At 45.5% G+C, this 17,869-nt stretch overlaps 1 protein-coding gene across 3 annotated transcripts in view; it reads right to left on the bottom strand.

The window, feature by feature from the left end:
* Positions 1–14,767, bottom strand: part of LOC147456047 (kinesin-like protein KIN-4C) — a 158,467-nt gene extending 143,700 nt beyond the window's left edge. For all 3 annotated transcript variants that reach the window (XM_086514625.1, XM_086514624.1, XM_086514626.1), the window contains exon 1: positions 14,343–14,767. In XM_086514625.1, coding sequence (XP_086370751.1) covers positions 14,343–14,590 — 248 coding nt within the window. In that variant the 5' untranslated portion in view covers positions 14,591–14,767. The remainder of the gene's footprint in view (positions 1–14,342) is intronic.
* Positions 14,768–17,869: the final 3,102 nt, after the last annotated feature.

Genomic DNA, 17,869 nt, shown 5'->3' with positions numbered 1-17,869 from the left:
GAGGAAGTGGGAACAGGCGAGGTGGACCTGTGGGCAGACTGAGACCAAGAGCTGCTCTTTGTGCCCGAGTAAGGACACCAGCAGGCTCCTCCACTTGCAGTGTCTTAACCACATGAGTAGCAGGTGATGGTTGAGGCACGGTGTTCACAGTAATCAAATTTATCTTCGGGAAGGTGAAATCTTGCTGGTTCTGAGTCGAGCCTGAAGACGTGGATGCCCTTTGCGTGGGACAATCCTTACTGTAGTGATCCTTCGAATCAGGGCAATGACAACAAGGAGGGGACCCCTCACGTAAAGGACACTTGCTCTGATAATGCCCATATTCTCTGCATCTGTAGCAGAGTATGGGCCGATTGGAAGGACGAAACGGGGGACGAGGTGGTTGCTGCATGGAGTTGGAGGCTGAAGTGTAGAATCTCTGAGGGGTTGAGGTGGCATTAGCATTATAAAAACTTTGAGTCGGGAAAGTACTTGACATACCTTGGACAGCAGGGGTATTGAGCAAAGGTGGCATGTAGTTGGGATGGCCGTAGTGGGAAACCATGTTGGATGCTGGTGCTAACCCCTGTTGGAGTGTAGGACTAAGACTTTGCTGTATTTTGTGCAATCCCTTTATATAGTAGCAATCCTTATCTTCATGACCCGATTTTTCGCAGAAGTGGCAATAAGAGTGAAGGGGACAGTCCTGTGGAGGGTGTCCTGGAGAGCGGCATGAACTACACCATACCATAGCCTTAGTCTCCTGCTGAGACCTGAGCTCTTCTAACTCTCTTTTAAGTTGATCATAAGCCTCTTGATGTGGAGGCTTCTCCTGTTTGAGAGAGAAGGATCTTTCTTCTTGCAGGGCCCGCTGTAACTTTAGGGCTTCCAGTTCCCTTCGTAAAGAAGTCAAAGGGTCTGTTGGACTGTCCACGAGTATAGGGGCAGTATCTAACCTAGGAGAGTCAGTGAACTGCATTCTTGCTCCCTCTATTCTAGTAGCAGTAGCAACAAAGTCTTCCAGACTAGCTTCAGGACGGAGGCTTTCTCTGAGCTTTTGTTGAGAAGTCTTAGGCAGAGCCTTCTCTACCCACTTCTTCACCATGAATTCCCCTGGTTGCTGAGGCAGCTTGGCGACCAAGGACTTTGTTCTGGTCATGAGCTCTGCAAATGTCTCCTTGGGCTGGAGCAACAGGTTGGCCAACTCATCTAGAATCTTCTCTTGATAATCCCCTGGTCTGAAAGCTTCACAGAACTGCTGTCTTAACATGGTCCAAGTAGTAAAGTGGTTTTCAGCAAACTGACTGTACCATTTATCTACAAGACCATCCAAGGTGGACGGAAAGAGCACCAGGTATGCATCTTCTCTATTGAGGCCACGACCTTTGCAAAGAGAGACAAACCTCCGAGCATGGTCGTCTGCATCCTCTGTGGAGAGACCCTTAAAGGTAGGGAACTTGATGTTCACCTTTGCCAGAACACTTGTGAGCTCCTCCATGGCCTCCTGCTCCTGAGTCTGTTGCTCACTAGTTTGCTGTAACAAGATGGGGGAGAGCCTTACCGGAGAAGGTGACATGGAGGATGTAGAACCGGTCGAAGGAATAGAGGTAGCCGTATGAGTAGGTATGGGTGATGGGGTTAATATGCTTCTACTGGGCACCAAGGGTTGACGCCGTCTGTGGTAGTACTTCAGAGGACTCAGTAGTGAACTTTCACGCTCCAATGACCTCCTTGTATGTGTCATGCAGTAACCGCCAACCCCACCAAGCTTTGGGCAAGAAGACCTTCACTTGGGCAAGACAACCTTCACTTGGCTGAACATTGGTCTAGACTCTACTAGACCAGGGCGAGTGACTAGACCACCTGGCCTGGACCAGGACTAGACCAGGGACGAGAAGGACTAGACCAGGACGAGGACTGGGTGGACTAGGGCGAGAGAGGACCAGACCAGCAAGGCGAGAGACTAGACCAGCTAGATTAAGTTGTCAAGGGTGAAATTGGACCAGACCAATAGGCTGCACAAGCGAAGCGAAGAAACCAGCTACTCAACAGAGTGAGACTTCAGTTAAGGTCCCACCGTGATCGCCAAAATGAGAGCACCTGTAGCGCGGATAATGTGTCGTGCTCTCTACAGTGTGGGTGCCCCTCAATGCAATGTGCGTGACAATCTCACTCAACAGATGGAAACTCACTCAAACAGAATGAAACACAAAAACAATGGATAACAATAGAACAACAAAGACACAACAGTGGACCAGAACATGTGGACTCGACTATCTCAAAGAACCATGTACAGACTCTGGCGTGGCAGCACACTCAGCTCCAGCCCAGGACTCACAGGTACAAATGGGGGTGTCGAGGCTCAGATGTGCAGGGATGGTGAAACAGTGCTCTGTGCAAGACTCGCTGCTCTCGACGACGATGCTGGACCAAAGGTGAAGCCGATGATGATAATGACCCAACGGCTCATAAATGTCAGCCACCTAAGCCAATCTCCAAAGTGAGTGGTTATGGTGACCTGGCCACGATGTCCACTAGACCACCGTCCGTATCCTGCCACGTGTCACTGCCCAGCCCAGCCCACAGAGTCCGTCCAGAGTCCGACTAGTGTGAACCAGGCCAGACCAACCGTACTAATTGAGTGTTCTGTGAAAGTGACACTGTAGCCTACTACAGGACCTTTGCTCTACTTCTCGGAATATTTATTTAAAAGGAACTTAAGGTAGATTAATTTTGTAAGTCTTCTCCAAATAAAATAAAGAAAAATAAGAATTGGAAATTGTGCAAAGGCATCGCCTCCACACGTGGCGGAGAAGACACGATACCCGAATCTTGGGACAAGGATAGGGATATGCTTGAAGAAGTATATGTGATTGCTTGAAAGATAATTAGATAACTTTCCTAATACTAAAGGAAAAAGGAAGTAAAATATTCTTTTTTTTTTAAAAGTAGGAACGATGTGATAAATGTACACTTGAAGGGTATGCAATAGTTTGCATGATGTTGCTTTCAAATGCTTGAAATATATTCTTGGTTCGACACCTTTGAAAAACTGTTTTCCAAGTATCATAGTACAACGTTGGAAAGGTGCATTTACGAAACCATTTGGTGGGAGGGTGGATTCCGGAGGGTTAGTTTGTTGGCCGGAAAGTTGAACTCAATGTGTTATATTGTCCATTCACTTAAGTCAAGAAAGGGGAAAAGGGATTCCAATCTATGGAGTGGGGATCGAACTTGGGAACGAGGAATTCATGTAGTTGTAAATACACTCATCTTAAGAAAACGTATTGACGCTTTGCTCAGTCATAACAGGGAAAGCGTCAGTGACCTTGAACCAAGGGTGAATTAGAGAACTCTCACCAATTGCATACTAGCAAGGAACGGACGGAATGGGAGGTAACCGTATCGAATCGGCGTTCCGACCGGTTCTGGTCGCCGAAAGGATGCCAGGAACGGAACAACGTTCCGAAAGCGGAACGTAACAACGGAACGAGTAGAATGTGCATCCGAAATGGGCAGCAAGATTCAAAAAAATTAGAGTGAGAGAGGTGGCTGTTTGGGGGAGGTTTCAAACCTCTCAAGACTCACACAAGGGGAGGGGGGGCGGGGGGGGGGGGGGGGGGGGGGGGGGGGGGGGGGGGGGGGTATCTTTTTTCCTTTAAAAGCTATCAGTATTCTGAGAGTGCGTGTGCGGAAGCGTGAGAGAGAGACAGTAGACCACAAACCCAAGATATAGTGAAGACGAGGCGATCAGCCCCCCATGACTACCATGAGCATAAGACCCTCTGTACAATCAATATGATGAAAGTGGGTACCCCCCTGGCCCTATAAATAGGTGGCCAAGGGGATGTAGGGCAAATTCTTGGAAAATACCCCCACGACCCAACAAGAAAATGATAAATGAAAATATATGTAGGCGGCCGGACAGTGATGCAGTCTAAATGCATATGCAAAGGGTGGCCAGCCCAAAGAGACACTAGCCGTACATGTATGCCCTAGACTTGTGAAGCAGCAAAGTGGTGTAAATCTAACACCTCTCAGTACCGAACGTTGACAAACCGCATGAACCCGAAGATGTGAGGCAAATGATGAAGATATCTACTGCAATGTCCACTGAAAGAAAATACTCCGACGAACTCTGTGAGTGTAGCAGCAGTCTGGGGTGTCTCTACCGCCAAGAAATCTCCATGGAAAGATGCCGTCACGAGCAGCGTAGTAAACTGCTGTACTCCGTCGATGCAGGGTGAAGATACTACGTGAAGGTCCCGAGCTGAGTGTGAAAACAACTCCTTGTCGTAAAAGAAGTGTCAATAGACCTACAAGTGTCCCCTGCCCAATAGGATCTGTGGTGTCTGTAGTCAAACCATCTGGAGAAAATGGGGAAGCCCAGGAACCGTCATGAGAATTACCGAAAGCCTGTCAATGCATGAACTTGTAACCCAGTGTGGCCAGGTGGCTAAGCTGTGTAAAACTCCAGGAAGACCAGAGGTAGCAATCTGCACCGTGAACTCCTCCAAATCCAGGAAAGCCAAACTATACTGTCAGCACTGTAGAAAGGCTGGTGGTGCACGCGCATGGAAGTGCAAACTATGCGGCACGCCAATCCGGCACAACCAAAGTCCGTGCTCACCTCCTTCAGCTAGAGAGACAACAAGTAGCAATATGCAAGGATGTCAACGAGCAATTGTTGAAGGTATTTGCTGCCAAGGATGCCATCAAAGCCAACAAAGAAGAGAAAGAAGCGGCAAGGCCTAAGCGTCCCGCAATCGACCCCAACAACTTGGTTTTTCCCTCTTCTACACCTTCTTCATCGGTTGGTGGTGGCAGTAAATGCGGCAACGACGGAGACGGCGGCGACATCATTTCGATCGGCATTTTCAACGCCTAATACTACTCCGATCTCCACTCCCAAATCTCACCAACGTACCCTATATACCACTTGGGATCCAAAAAGCAAGGAGGATGTGGATGCAAGTGTTGCCCGCTTTTCTATCATGGTCGCATCCCCTTCATAAAGGCTGGTAAGACTTACTATCATTTTCGCACAATCAATCATCTCGATTCTCATTCTCATCTAGATAGTAAATCCTAATACCTCTTGTGTGCAATGTCTACGTAGGTTGGAGTACTTCAAGACCATGTGCACGAGGATTGGAGAGTATGGGGCACGCTATGTACCACCCTCTTCCGAGGCCCTCTACACTACTCTACTCGACAGAGAGAAGGCCGTTGTGGAGATGGCAACCCTCAACATGAAGAGGCAATGGACAAAGTATGGCGTGACCATGGATGGAGCAACACTAGGAGGAGGTCCATTCATGGCATTGTTGCCTATTCCAAAGGGGAGATGTCTTTTGCCCACTCCCATGATGCAACGGAACAGGAAAATTCAGCAGATGTCCTTGCGGGAGAGTGGGCCTTCGCCATAGAGACCATTGGAGCAGATCCTGTGATAGGACTAGTCACCGACGGGGAGGCATCAAACAAGGCAGCTGGAGCTATTTTGGACAGCGCTTATCCTCACATCACGGTTTCCTTTTGCATGGCACATTCCCTTAACAACCTCTTGAAGGATTTCGGCAAACTACCTTGAATAGAGCCTCTCATTGCATCCACGTCAAGGTGGTTGCTTTCATCAACAACCACAACATACTTCAAGCCGAGTTCTTGAAGCGGTTGGGGGACAAAGTGCTTCTACATTATTGTGAGACCCGCTTCGCCTACAACTATCTTATGATAATCCGCTTTGTAGAGTGTCAGAGTGCAGTGAGGAAACTTTTCATCAGTACAGAGTTTGTTAGGACTTCCCGTGCAAGTACAGTCGTAGGGATCATTTGTACAGGGAAGGTAGAGGATCCTGAGTTCTGGGAGTCTCTAAAGACTATTGACAAATGATGAAACCAGTGATCCACTTACTTAGAGTGATGGATGGTATGCAACCATGCATTGGCAAGGTCTATGAAGCAATGGATCGCATGCTCTAGGCACTTGAAGATCTTGAGCAGGACCCATATAAGCTCGAAGAAATCAAAGACCTTTGCACTAGCAGGTGGAATGCCTATAGTTCACCTCTTCATGGTGCAGCTTTTGTGTTGGACACACAGTTCCAAGATACAGGACAAGAGCATGATTCGAAGGTGAACACACATTGGAACACCATCTTAAAGAAGCTTCACCCTGATCGTGACATGCAACACAAAATCAAGGATCAGCTTGCATTGTACAGGGATATGCGAGGATCATTTGGGACAGCCGATGCCCAGATTGATCGCACCAAGATTTCCTTCGTCTTGTGGTGGCAAGAAAATAGTTCAGATGGTCCTGATCTTCAGCGACTTGTCGTCCGCATTCTCAGCCAAGCGGTTAGCTCCTCTTGCTTAGAGAAATTGTGGAGTGCATATAGCCACATTGCATCTAGAAAGAGAAACCGACTTGGAGTGGAGAAAGCAAATGACCTTGTTTTTGTAAGTGCAAACTTAAGAATCCTTTGCAAGTCAGCATCCAAAGTGACAGATCCTTTTCTACAGTGGGAGATGGAGGCACGGGTAGAGGTGCTTGGAGAGGCAGGAGGATCTACGCATGAGGATGAGCCTATGTAGGAGGATTGGGATGATATTCATGACATTCAGGACACCACTACAGATTGTGAGGTGGGATGCTCTTCTACCCCTACTAGAGGTGAACATCAAGCATGAGTCATGACTCATTGCTCATTGGAATTTGATATTTGTTTCCTTTGTGGCCGCTAGCTTTGCCCTCTTTTTGTATTGCACTACCACATGAGTGATTGAGTCTTGGCATGTCACCTAGTGACTCTTACAGTTGTTATTTAGCACTCTAGACTCTACATGTCTTTTTGTAGCGCCTGGCTGGCCCTGTAAGCCATCTATATAATCTATCATCTTTTTGCTCCAAGCTTTTGTGTGGAGTCCGGACTCTATTCAACTTTGAGCTAATGTTCTTTCTATGAAGAATCAAGATGCTTTTGTAAAGGATGATCCCAATTCATGTGTGGAGTGTAGTGCGCAATCCCGTGTAAGCCTTAAGACTGAAGAAACAATGCAAAGCATGCCTAATAGGATTCTACTTGAACTAATGGGTGTGTATGGCTCTCTACTAACATAAAGGTTAAATCCAACCTAATTTAAGCATATTTTAAGCTTAACATTCCCGCCCCTGTTCTCGTTCCGCTTTTTTTTTTGGGGGTTGGGGGGGGGGGGGGGATTCCGGAAACGTTCCGGAGGCCCCTGTTCCCGTTCCCCGTTCCCGTTCCGTGTAATTTTGGTCAAGAATCGTGGTGTATCCATTTGGAGATGGTGCAACCGACGGTCCTTGGCGTGGCCCTCACAACAAAAGAGTAGAGCCCTTGGGAAGTTTGAGGTTAGAGGACTGCTTCCAAGGGAGGAGCCCTAGAAGGAGTTGTTGCTTCACCGGCTTGGAGCTTGAGTCCCTCATGCAGGAGGCCCTTGGAGCCCTTCCATCAAGTGGATCATTACAGAGATGCCCAAAGTTGATCAGGAGGTTGGAGGATCAGTTTGCTGCGAGCCTGCTTAGGTCTTGGGAGCAGCTGAGAAGCAGCCTGGAGCAGCATCAGCCCACTTGCACGAAGGAGCGCTTGAGACAGCCCCTTGTTTGGAAACCCCATGGCTAGAACTCAGAGAGGCCACCTGGTTGGTAGTAGGCCTCATTTTTCTTGGGGTCCCATGGAAGGGTTCCGCCCGCACTCTCAGCGACTAGCTTCAGTTTTCAGGTTTGTCCGAGGAGGCACAGAGCATCCAGATACGAGGCATGAGAGGGGTACAGAGCATGTGTCAGGATATTACAGAGGCTTTACCAGCTGATTGGCTCACCCCTTTAGAGACGGCAGCTCCCAGATGGGGATATTCACGGGACTGGAGGTCCTCATCGTGCTTGCTCGGAGTCTATTGCTCGGAGTCTGTATCCCCCATGTTTTTTTAAATTCAAGGAGAGGGTCGCCTACACAGAGTCTAAGTAGAGGCTCTACAGGTTGCAGAGTGTCGTTTTCAGAGGATACGAGTAGTGGGCATCTGTGGGAGGAATTGTGTCATAGATCCTCACCCGACAGATCTTGAGACAGGTCACTGGCGTCTTTGGGCTTGGGAGAGCTGCCCTCTAGCACGAGTACAGTGGGACCCTAGAGAGTGGTTTTGGAGAGACCCCTTCTCTTCAGCCGATCACCCTGGGATCCCCCTCTTTCAGTACATTGTTCGACTGGGGGGCACATACTGGCAGCACGGAGAGAGGCTCGTCCTGCTGCAACACTTCATTCGCAGGAGGAGGGTCTTGTAGCTGAGCTCTTGTCAGGTTTTTGGGAGCGGTTGTGGAACTCCAGACAGCCGAGGAGAGTCGCTTTGTTCCAATGGCTAGTTGCACACAGAGCTACAACAGTTGGGAGTTGGCTATTACACAGTGGCTTTTCGGTAGCGTGTGCAGCTTGTGACCATCCTTTGGAGAGTCAGTGTCACTGTCTGTGGGACTGCCCCATGGCATAGCAAGTTTGGCTTCGTGTTCTACGGTTGATGCCAGCTCTTTCCACAGCGCAATAGTACACTTGGAGAGAAAGAGAGAGAGAGAGAGAGAGAGAGAGAGAGAGAGAGAGAGAGAGAGAGAGAGATTTGGGAAAGGCTCTCCATGCTCATAACAAACTGCTCATACAAGTGACCAAAGGTGGTCCGGCATAGATCTGACATGCCCCAATGGATAGACCTGAGGTACACACAACCACGATTGCTACTGACATTGCTTATTGCCCCTACCTTGGTCCCCAACACCGATCCACCTCCTGGCATCAAGGAGGAACTGGAGAGAGAAAGTTAGAACTTGACATATACCCTCCTAGGCTGGCACACAAGAGATGGTGCTTTATCTCTGACTAGGATACCCACGAGATGGGCTGCCTTGAGGGGATAACTCCATGGGAAAGATCTGTTGTCCATCTCTCCTAATAAAGGACCGCCTCCACTAGGTGCCCTCCAGATTTCTGCGTTTTGCTCGCTGACAGTGCTGACATGGCAGCCAATACAGATTTCCGCCAATTGCTGCTGACATGACAGGTGTACAAATTTTCGTAATTCGCGTTGACAGCTTTTTGGGTTCAACGCTTTTGGACCAGATGCTTTTGAGTTTATGTAAACTGCTTTTTGAATGGCCAAGGGCCTTTAGATATGAACTGTGGCCTCTCACTCTGGCATTGTACTACGGGCACATGCAAAGCAAGAGCCACAGAGTGTACCTTGTTTGAGCAATATAAAGAAATACCGAAAGGGGTGCCACGGTTTGGGGCCAGTACTCTCTAGGGTGGAATTCCACCACTCCGTGTCGCATGTGCTCTCTCTCTCTCTCTCTTTCAGTTTAATTGTTATTGAAGTGCTAAAAGTCTCTTCAGACTGCTCTTTTCTATTGGCATGTGGTGCCGTCCCCGTGAATGGTATTAGAGCTTCAGAGGTGTGCTTTTCTGAAAGCATACCAGTCCCACCAAAGAGCAAACTGAGCAAACTGACACTTCCAAATTTATATAAAGATCGTGTCCTGATCCTAGACTTATTAGCCACTCCCACCCTTACTTCATCATGCATCGCGCGCTCTCCCGTCTTCACCGCTCTGTCTTACAGGGCATAAGCTATAAAGAACCCAAGACATGGCGTTCATGGATTCACCAGAATACTCCCACTTTCTCCTCGATGAGCTTGGCGACATTCTTTCGCGGCATCCTCAACAGAATCTTCCGATGCTGCAAAGTTTTCAACAGTTTTGAATTACATGTTACCCCCTCTGATGCCCCAGGTGGTGCCTCCTCCTCCGGCACCAGAAAGTACGAGAGCTTCCAACCGGCAACCTTCTGAGCCGTCTATTCCGATCTAGGGAGTCTTCAGGAATATGGTGCAGTCATCTGACCCTAATCCAGTGCAACCGCCTTTGCCACCGTCGTTGCCTCCCCCACCACCACCACCACCACGAGGCCACAATGGCTGGAGCCCATATAGATACCCTTATTATCTCTACCAGGGATACGCGCCTAACCAACCGAAAGATTTCAAAGATGGTGGCACAACATTTAAATTTTTCACCTTTTGCAGGATGAAAGATCAGAAGAAAGCATTGCAATTCTATAGTAATTCGATAGCATCTTTGCTTTGAGGAACTATACAAGAAGATTTCTTGAGCAGCGGGATTTCTTAAAGATAATGCCATGCAGTGGTGGAGTTCCATTGCGACGCAACCGCATGCTCCAAGGATCTGGCAAGCTTTCAAGACAATATTTGCACGCAGTTATATAAATTGTCTCTTTTAAGTCCAGATCTTGGCAGAATGAGGCAACTTGAAAATGCTTGCTACATAGACCATGGACAACTATAACCAAAGGTTTCTCGACGTCTACCTTCCGGTGTCCTTTAAGTTCATTTCCTTGCAGGACCAATGTGAGTGATACACCATTGGACTACCATCATGCAGGAATATTGTCTATCCAAGCAAGTCTCAACCATGCAAGAGCTTATGGACCATGCCGTGGTCGGCTACAAACTCATAAAGGGAAACTTGGAGTTTACCACAGCACCAACTCCGGCCAAAAGTCTCGGCAACAACGAACAAATTCTCAGGAGTCTCGTGAAACCCAACCTCAAAGGCCTTGTCTGACACAGCGTCAACGAGAAACCCTTTTACAAGAAGGCCGATGTTTCGAATGTTTTCAAACAGGACACACATTCACTACATGTCCTCAGCGAGCCTCGACGTCTCTAGAGCAACCTTCTGCTCCCACAACAGAAGATCCGCAGGGCCACCTCCAGCTAAGAGAGCTAGACCCACTATTGGACTAGTCCCTGATATCTATGGAAAACCATGAAAATACAAATGAATTGTGTCGAGCATATGGCAAAGTCGAGAGGGACATGTCTATACTCTCATGTCTATAGATTCTCAAGACCGAAATGTTACAGTCATTTCATCTTTTAATCTCGCACTCAAACAAAATCACATGAGAGAGTATTCATCAATCAGGTTCCAAGTTCGAGAATTCCCATTTTCAATATTCATAAAGTCATACAGTAGAATATTGTCAGCACAGCAGTATCCCTAAAATCCAAAGGGAAATCAATGACACTATTCCATCTAGGCAATATGTGACAAGGAGCGGAGCGACTCCCCTCTTGTGCAATCCCGTCTGTAGTAGATTCAACCCTGCTCATCCGCGGGATCTTTCAGAATAGACGAAGCTAATCCAAAAGCCTCAAGGTAAAGTTCCAAAATCTAAGGAGTATCTGCTAGGTCCTCCTCCATCCACTTCACATCCAATGCCGGATAGTTCTTAAATTTCACTAAGAACCGCCGAATCACTTTGCCTTTCTTTTTTCTTTCTTTATGTGCCAGAATCTGTTCTAGAACGAGTATCTCCTCGCTCTCTTCCACTTTGGGTTGCTCATCAGGCTCCCCATCAACTAGCACCTCACTCTTAAAGGGTTTCAAAAGACTCACATGAAACTCATTGTGAATCTTCCAAGTATCTGGCAACTTGAGTCTGAAGGATACATCATTTATCTTTTCTTGAATCTGGAAAGGGCCATAATACCTCATGCTAAGCTTTGGAAAAAGCCGCTCCTTTCCCTTTCGTTTCCTTAGGCGTGCCTTCTTAAAACATAAGAGCACCCAATCATCTTCAACTTCAAGTCGCGTCTATGTTGATCTTCTGCCTTCTTGTGCCGTGCTTGAGACTTCTCTAGAGCCTCGTGAACCTTGGCAAAAGCAGTGTCCAAGTCCCTCATGTATTGATCGGCTTCAAAAATCTTGTCCTTGGTGCTTAGAAAGGGAGGGACCTTTGTAGCACCTTCGATTACCTCAAATGGCGCCTTCCCCGTCGAAGAGTGAACCGTGTTATTGTAGGAAAATTCCACCAAAGGCAAAAAAAAATCCCATTGAGTCTTCTAATTCAAGATGTAAGACTTCAATAAATCCAAAACCCCTAAATTGGCTATCTCAGATTGCCCATCTGTCTGCGGGTGGAATGATGATGAGAACTGCAACCACGTGCCAATGTTCTCTCAAATGGCCCTCCAAAACAAACTCGTGAATCGGGGATCTCTGTCGGAGACTATAGTCTCAGGTATGCCATGTAAGCGGAAAATCTGAGCAATGAACGATCTTGCCAAATGATCAGGTTTGACTGTTTTCTTTACTGGAATGAAGTGAACTTGCTTGCTAAATCTGTCAATGACACTCCAAATGCCATCGTGCCCACTTTGAGTCTGGGGAGATCAAAGGTGAAATCCATAGCAATGCTTTCCCAGGGGCGGGTGGGAATGGGTAAAGGCTGTAGTAGTCCCTATACCTTATGCCTGTCAAACTTGACCTTTTGGCATACTAAGCAATTGCGAACAAAATCATCTACATCCTTTTTCAGTCTTAGCCAATAGAAGTAACGCTCCACACCCTTCAAGGTGGTATCTATGCCGCGGTGACCCGTAAAAGGTGGACTATGGCACTCTGTCAAGACCTTTTTCCTCAAAGGCTATGTAACACACAACATCGTTTTCCGCGTCAAATAGCCATTCCATATGGATAACCTGAAACTGTCTCCCCATTCTGTATCCGAGTAAAAATATCTGCAAAGTCAAAATCTGTGGCGTACTGGTCAACCATATCCTTGAAGCTTCTGTGATGAATCGCGGAAATAGCCAGAACCAAGGGCTTCCGAGACAATGCATCTACCACTAAATTCTTTTGTTCCTAAACATGGACAATCTGAAAGTAAAACTGTGACAAGATGTTAGCCCATCGCATTTGCTTTTCCGAAAGCTGCTTCTGTGGCAAGAAGTAGAGTAAACTCTCGTGATCTATAAAGACTCTAAAATCGGCTCCGAATAAATAGTGTCCCCACTGTGTAAGAGCATGGATCACTGCCAATAGCTCTTTCTTATTTACCTGTGCTACCAATTCTGGCCGTGAAAACATCCTGCTTTATAAGCAATCACATGACCTTCTTGCATCAAAACTGTTCTCAGACTACGACCACAAGCATCACAATAAACTTCAAATGGATTTTGCAAGTCCGGCAAAGCCAACACTGGTCCGGTAGTCAATTTTCCTTTGAGTGTCTGAGAAGCAGTCACCTCAATCATTCCCTACGTAAAAGGAACTCCTTTTTTAGTCAATAAATGCAACGGTGAATCTATCTCTGTAAACTTCCGGATGAACCGTCGATAATAAGAGCACAAGCCCAAAAAGCTTCGAACTTCGTGAACATTCTTTAGGTCAGGCCAAACGCAGATAGTAAACAAGGTTTGCAACACGAGACCAAGTCTCATTACACCATCAAAGGATCCACAACACACACAATATAAGTAGGTGGTGTTGAGAATTTTCTACTGGTAAGTACGTCTTTAGTAGTACTCGTGTGCTTGTTTGGCCAATCTGAGGACGTATGACTGTTCCTATATGGAGCAGAGCAGGCTGTATAGGGTGCATGGTGAGTGATGTGGATGTCCTCAAAGCATACTCTATGCTCAAAAATCTAGAAACCTTGAAGGTAATACGAATGTTTTTCAGCATAATCTATTGAAATATCTCAAAGTATTAGCCAACAAAGACTGACTTCCAATTGGGTTAGATGGTATTGATCCTCAACTAAATATTTCTATGCCCAAAAAAGAGCACCTTGCCTTCCCTAACGAGTACTGATCTAGTGTTGCATTGTATCCTTTGTTGCTTATGAGGAGGTCCCAGACTTATATATACGGTGACACCATGGGCACCAAAAACCCATGTGGGTTTATTCCGGGCCAGAATATGCAGGTCAACAGGAATTAATTAATCCCAATCTTGGAGCAGGGCCGGGTAATTCCAAAAGCTTCACGGTGAACAGGCATTCTGAAGAAACTGCACATGAATTCCAATAGACAATACAATGCACTTGCCATGCACCCAAATCTTTTTGCATTATGGAAACAAGGGTAATTCCAAAAGCTTCACGTTGAACAGGCATTCTGAAGAAGCTGCACATGAATTCCAATAGACAATACAATGCACTTGCCCTGCACCCAAATCTTTTTGCATTATGGAAACAAGATGAGGCCAGAAAATGTGTGCCATCCTTTCAAGCAACCCTCTTATTTCTTATACTTGATTAAAAAAGAACTAGCCTTTTCATTTTGTCTCATGACTGTGTCAGAGCATGAGCTCTTTGTGACTACTACGAATGTATAATTACTGCACTTCTGTGTCCAAACCACAAATTGACATGGACGAATTTAACTGGTACGAATATGCAGACACAAAAGGCTGTGAATTGCCATCCTAACAAAATATGTTTCTGCATTTGATGTAAAGAAATTTGAGATAAAGTGACATACCCTGCAATGCAGCTCTCAACCAGAGGCTTCACACAAGCCATGTATACTTCCTCCTGTCCCACATGGGGCCCAAAAACATGATCAAAGGTAAACCTCCTCTCCTTGCCAACGGTGACTTCACTTCGGTCGGCGGAGTACATAACACATTCTTGGCAGTTCTCTGAAAGCTCCCTCTCCAACAGGGGGCGAGCTCGCACGGCAACACGAACTGCAGCATCATCAAGAATGGGTGTGGGGGAGATGGTCATTATCTGAAGATTGAGGGATTATCTGCAAGGAATGATCGCCCCCCAAAAACCCCAGATTTTCAAGAAACCCTAATGTCGTCAGCGTAAACAACGAACTTAACTTCCTCCTGTCGATCGCATTCCCACTCCTGTGACTTCATCTTACACTTAGGTTCACACACACAGTCCCACAATGAGGTGGCCAAAGATAGCCTTTCAGTTTTGTGCTATGTGGAGGTTTCCTTAAAAAAATGAAGATAATATGTAAAAACAAGGATTGAAGAGCAATTCTTTGAGTTTTTTAGTTTAAGCAAAATATCTACGTAGGTTGAAAAGGCAATGAAAGCTACCAATATAGTATCTGCTCTTCAAAAAGGTCAAGTACATAAAGCTTATGGTCAAATTAGTGGCTTGGTAACCACAAAAGTGTAACTTTATTGCCGTTTTGTGGTTGTGTGTGGTCGACCGCCTTGAAGAATAATTTTGCATTCTTTTAACATTAGGGACCTTTTCCCACACGTGCTTAAAGGGTTTAGAAATATCATTGTTTTTCTCTTCACAAATGTCCAAATTAAGGTGACACTGAATTGGCTTGATTATAAGGCACATATCACAAACAAGTGAGAAGTTTTGTTCTTTGCATCAAAACCTTCAAGTGACATCGGCTTATTGGTTATAGCATCTAAATATCATCCAAACTTCAATTCATCGAAAGTTAAAAAGGTAACTAGCAATCATCAATAATGGGCTAGTAAATCAATCAAGTGGACCTCGTATGCATAGAGGTTTTGGCCCTTCATTGAATAATCTCTTTGGCATGTCTCAACTTTCTTTGTGTTAGCAGTCAAATTACCATAAACCAGTTTATGAAGAATATACAGAGGCAACATTAAACTCCTTGGGAGAGAAGTTCCAGCGAACACCAAGAATTTGCATCCGTATAAGTTTTACATGTACAGAAATTAAAAAACCATTACAAGATAATCACATTTGGTGATGCCCAAGGCAAAGTGCTAGGTCTAATGAAACCACGGGCGAGGTAGTCAACCAATTGACTCTCAACCTCCTTGGCTTCTTTAGCACTCATACGATAAGGTGGTTACTCACCGGTTAAGTGCCGCAAGACATCTATGCCATGCTGCACATCACGGGTAGGGGGTAAACCCGGTGGTAAATCACTTGAGAACACATCACTATACTGCGTGAGTAAGTGAGTAAGTGAGTCAGCTATTGCCATGTAAAAGGAGAAAATAAACTAGAGTTATGTTGGGATGGAGAATCTTGTAATTCCTGTAATGTTTGCTTTACAACAATTGCGCGTTGCTCTATAGAATTAAAGTTGAGAGCACTTTGCTCGTTAGATTTGTTAACACTTTGTTTATCATTAGAATTCATTGCACTTTGCATACCATTACTAGAATTTACCACACTTTGCTCTTGAGAATTCACAAGACTTGGAAATAAGCAGTAACACAAAAAGACTTAATCTATTTAATCTACTTTCTGCAAAATAGAAATCTCGACTTTACATATAAGAGGTGCATATGGTATATTTTTCTCACCAAGAAAAAGCACATGTTTACCATTGGCCATAAAGGATAAGGAGTTGTGTTCATAACTTGTGTGCAATGTGTTTCCTAAACCATGCAGCCATTCTCATCCTAAAACTACATCAGCACGGTCCATGTTCATAACTTGAAAGTCAAGGGTCACTGTATGATCTTGAACAATAAACTCAACCCCTTGAACTACCGTGTCCCATACTTCTTTATCATTGCCAGACATCTATTCAACCACATACTTGTGAGCGCAGGGAGTCTGTGTAAGCTTCAATTTCATGACTAGCTTATAGTTCGAGAAGTTATGAGTTGCACCATCATCCACTAAAATACAAACACGTTGTCCGTTAATAGTGCCATGCATGTGAATCAAATCATGGGGGCCAAAGGTAGGCTGCCACAATGAAGTAGACACACGACACTTGTGCTTTTCTTCCATATGAAGAACCTCTACACCACAATATTTAGGAGATGAATCTAATGTGAAACGTTGCACCGTGTGCATGGCCTTTTCTTTGCCTTGCAAAAGAGGACAATCTTTCTTGTTATGTTGGTATGAAAAACATCTAAAACACAAATTGTGTTTCTGTGCACGCTCAAAATCAGCAGTGTTGAGAGACCCACGTGGAGTATCTCGTGATTGCTTAGGCTTCTTAGCCTCTTGTGGGCGTGGAGAGGTAGATTGTCTCTTATTCCTCTTGGAACGTGTGGGAGATCTACCTCGCCATTGGCTCTTAGCCACATTGCCCTTAGCAAAATTATTCTTAGAGTAGGGAACATTTCCTTTCCTCTCTTGGTCGTCATCTTATCTTTGGGCATGACTGATGGCTTCTTCCAAAGATTTTGGATGTTGAGTCTTGAAATGAAGACGATAGTCTTTGTCAAGACCCCTATTAAAACCCCGTATCTTTTGGAATTCATCTAGACCTTCTAGTTTTAATATGATTTCCCGATACTTCAAAAGGTACTGTGTGAGAGAGAGGCCAGACATGTGGCATACATCTCATGCTAACCAATTCTTATGTTCTTCGTTGGAGTCCAAAAACTGTTTGGAGAAAGAAGCTTGAAACGCAGCCCAAGATGGAGGACAAGCATCTATTGGAAATGTCATCCACCACTTATAGGCCTTGCCTTTAAGAAATAGACTTCTTTCCACAGACGTCTTTATATCCAGGGTGTGTCTCAATCTATGAATATCACTCCATTTGTGTAAGAACGTATTGACCGCATCCTTGTTGCGATCACGCTTCTCCCCGTGAAACTCAGGAATGGTGATATTCTTAAGTAATACATTGCTACCTTCTGCATCTTCTGAAGCACTTGTCTCTTGGACTCCTTGAGTCGCGCAATCTTGGTTTCCTTGAACCGTGTCACTTGTGGCTCCTTGAGCCGTCTGTGAATTCATAAATTTCACAAGTAACTCTGTAAGATTGGTAACATTTGCATTGAGTGCAGAGAGGTTGCGTTCAAGTACACTTTGGCGATTTTCCAAAGTCTTGAAAGTAGCCATGTCTACAAGGCCATGATCTCCTAGATCATCATCATCATGCATATTAGTGTCAGCAGCACCCGTGGTGCCTTGATTTTGATCTACGTGCTCAAAATCAAAAGTGTGTGTAGGTGGGATATCCTCACTGGCCATGGTAAACACACACTAATGTAAAGAGAAAAAAAAACTTCAACTTATACCTAATGAAATTGAAGTCTTTGTGTTTTGTATGCTTCGTGATTTGCGTTGCAT

Source organism: Adiantum capillus-veneris, chromosome 6 (genome assembly GCF_014529385.1).
Source record: "Adiantum capillus-veneris isolate H3 chromosome 6, ASM1452938v2, whole genome shotgun sequence".
NCBI classification, from domain to species: Eukaryota; Viridiplantae; Streptophyta; class Polypodiopsida; order Polypodiales; family Pteridaceae; genus Adiantum; species Adiantum capillus-veneris.
The sequence above is the reverse complement of the archived record's forward strand: the minus strand, read 5'-3'. Positions and strand labels throughout refer to the sequence as shown.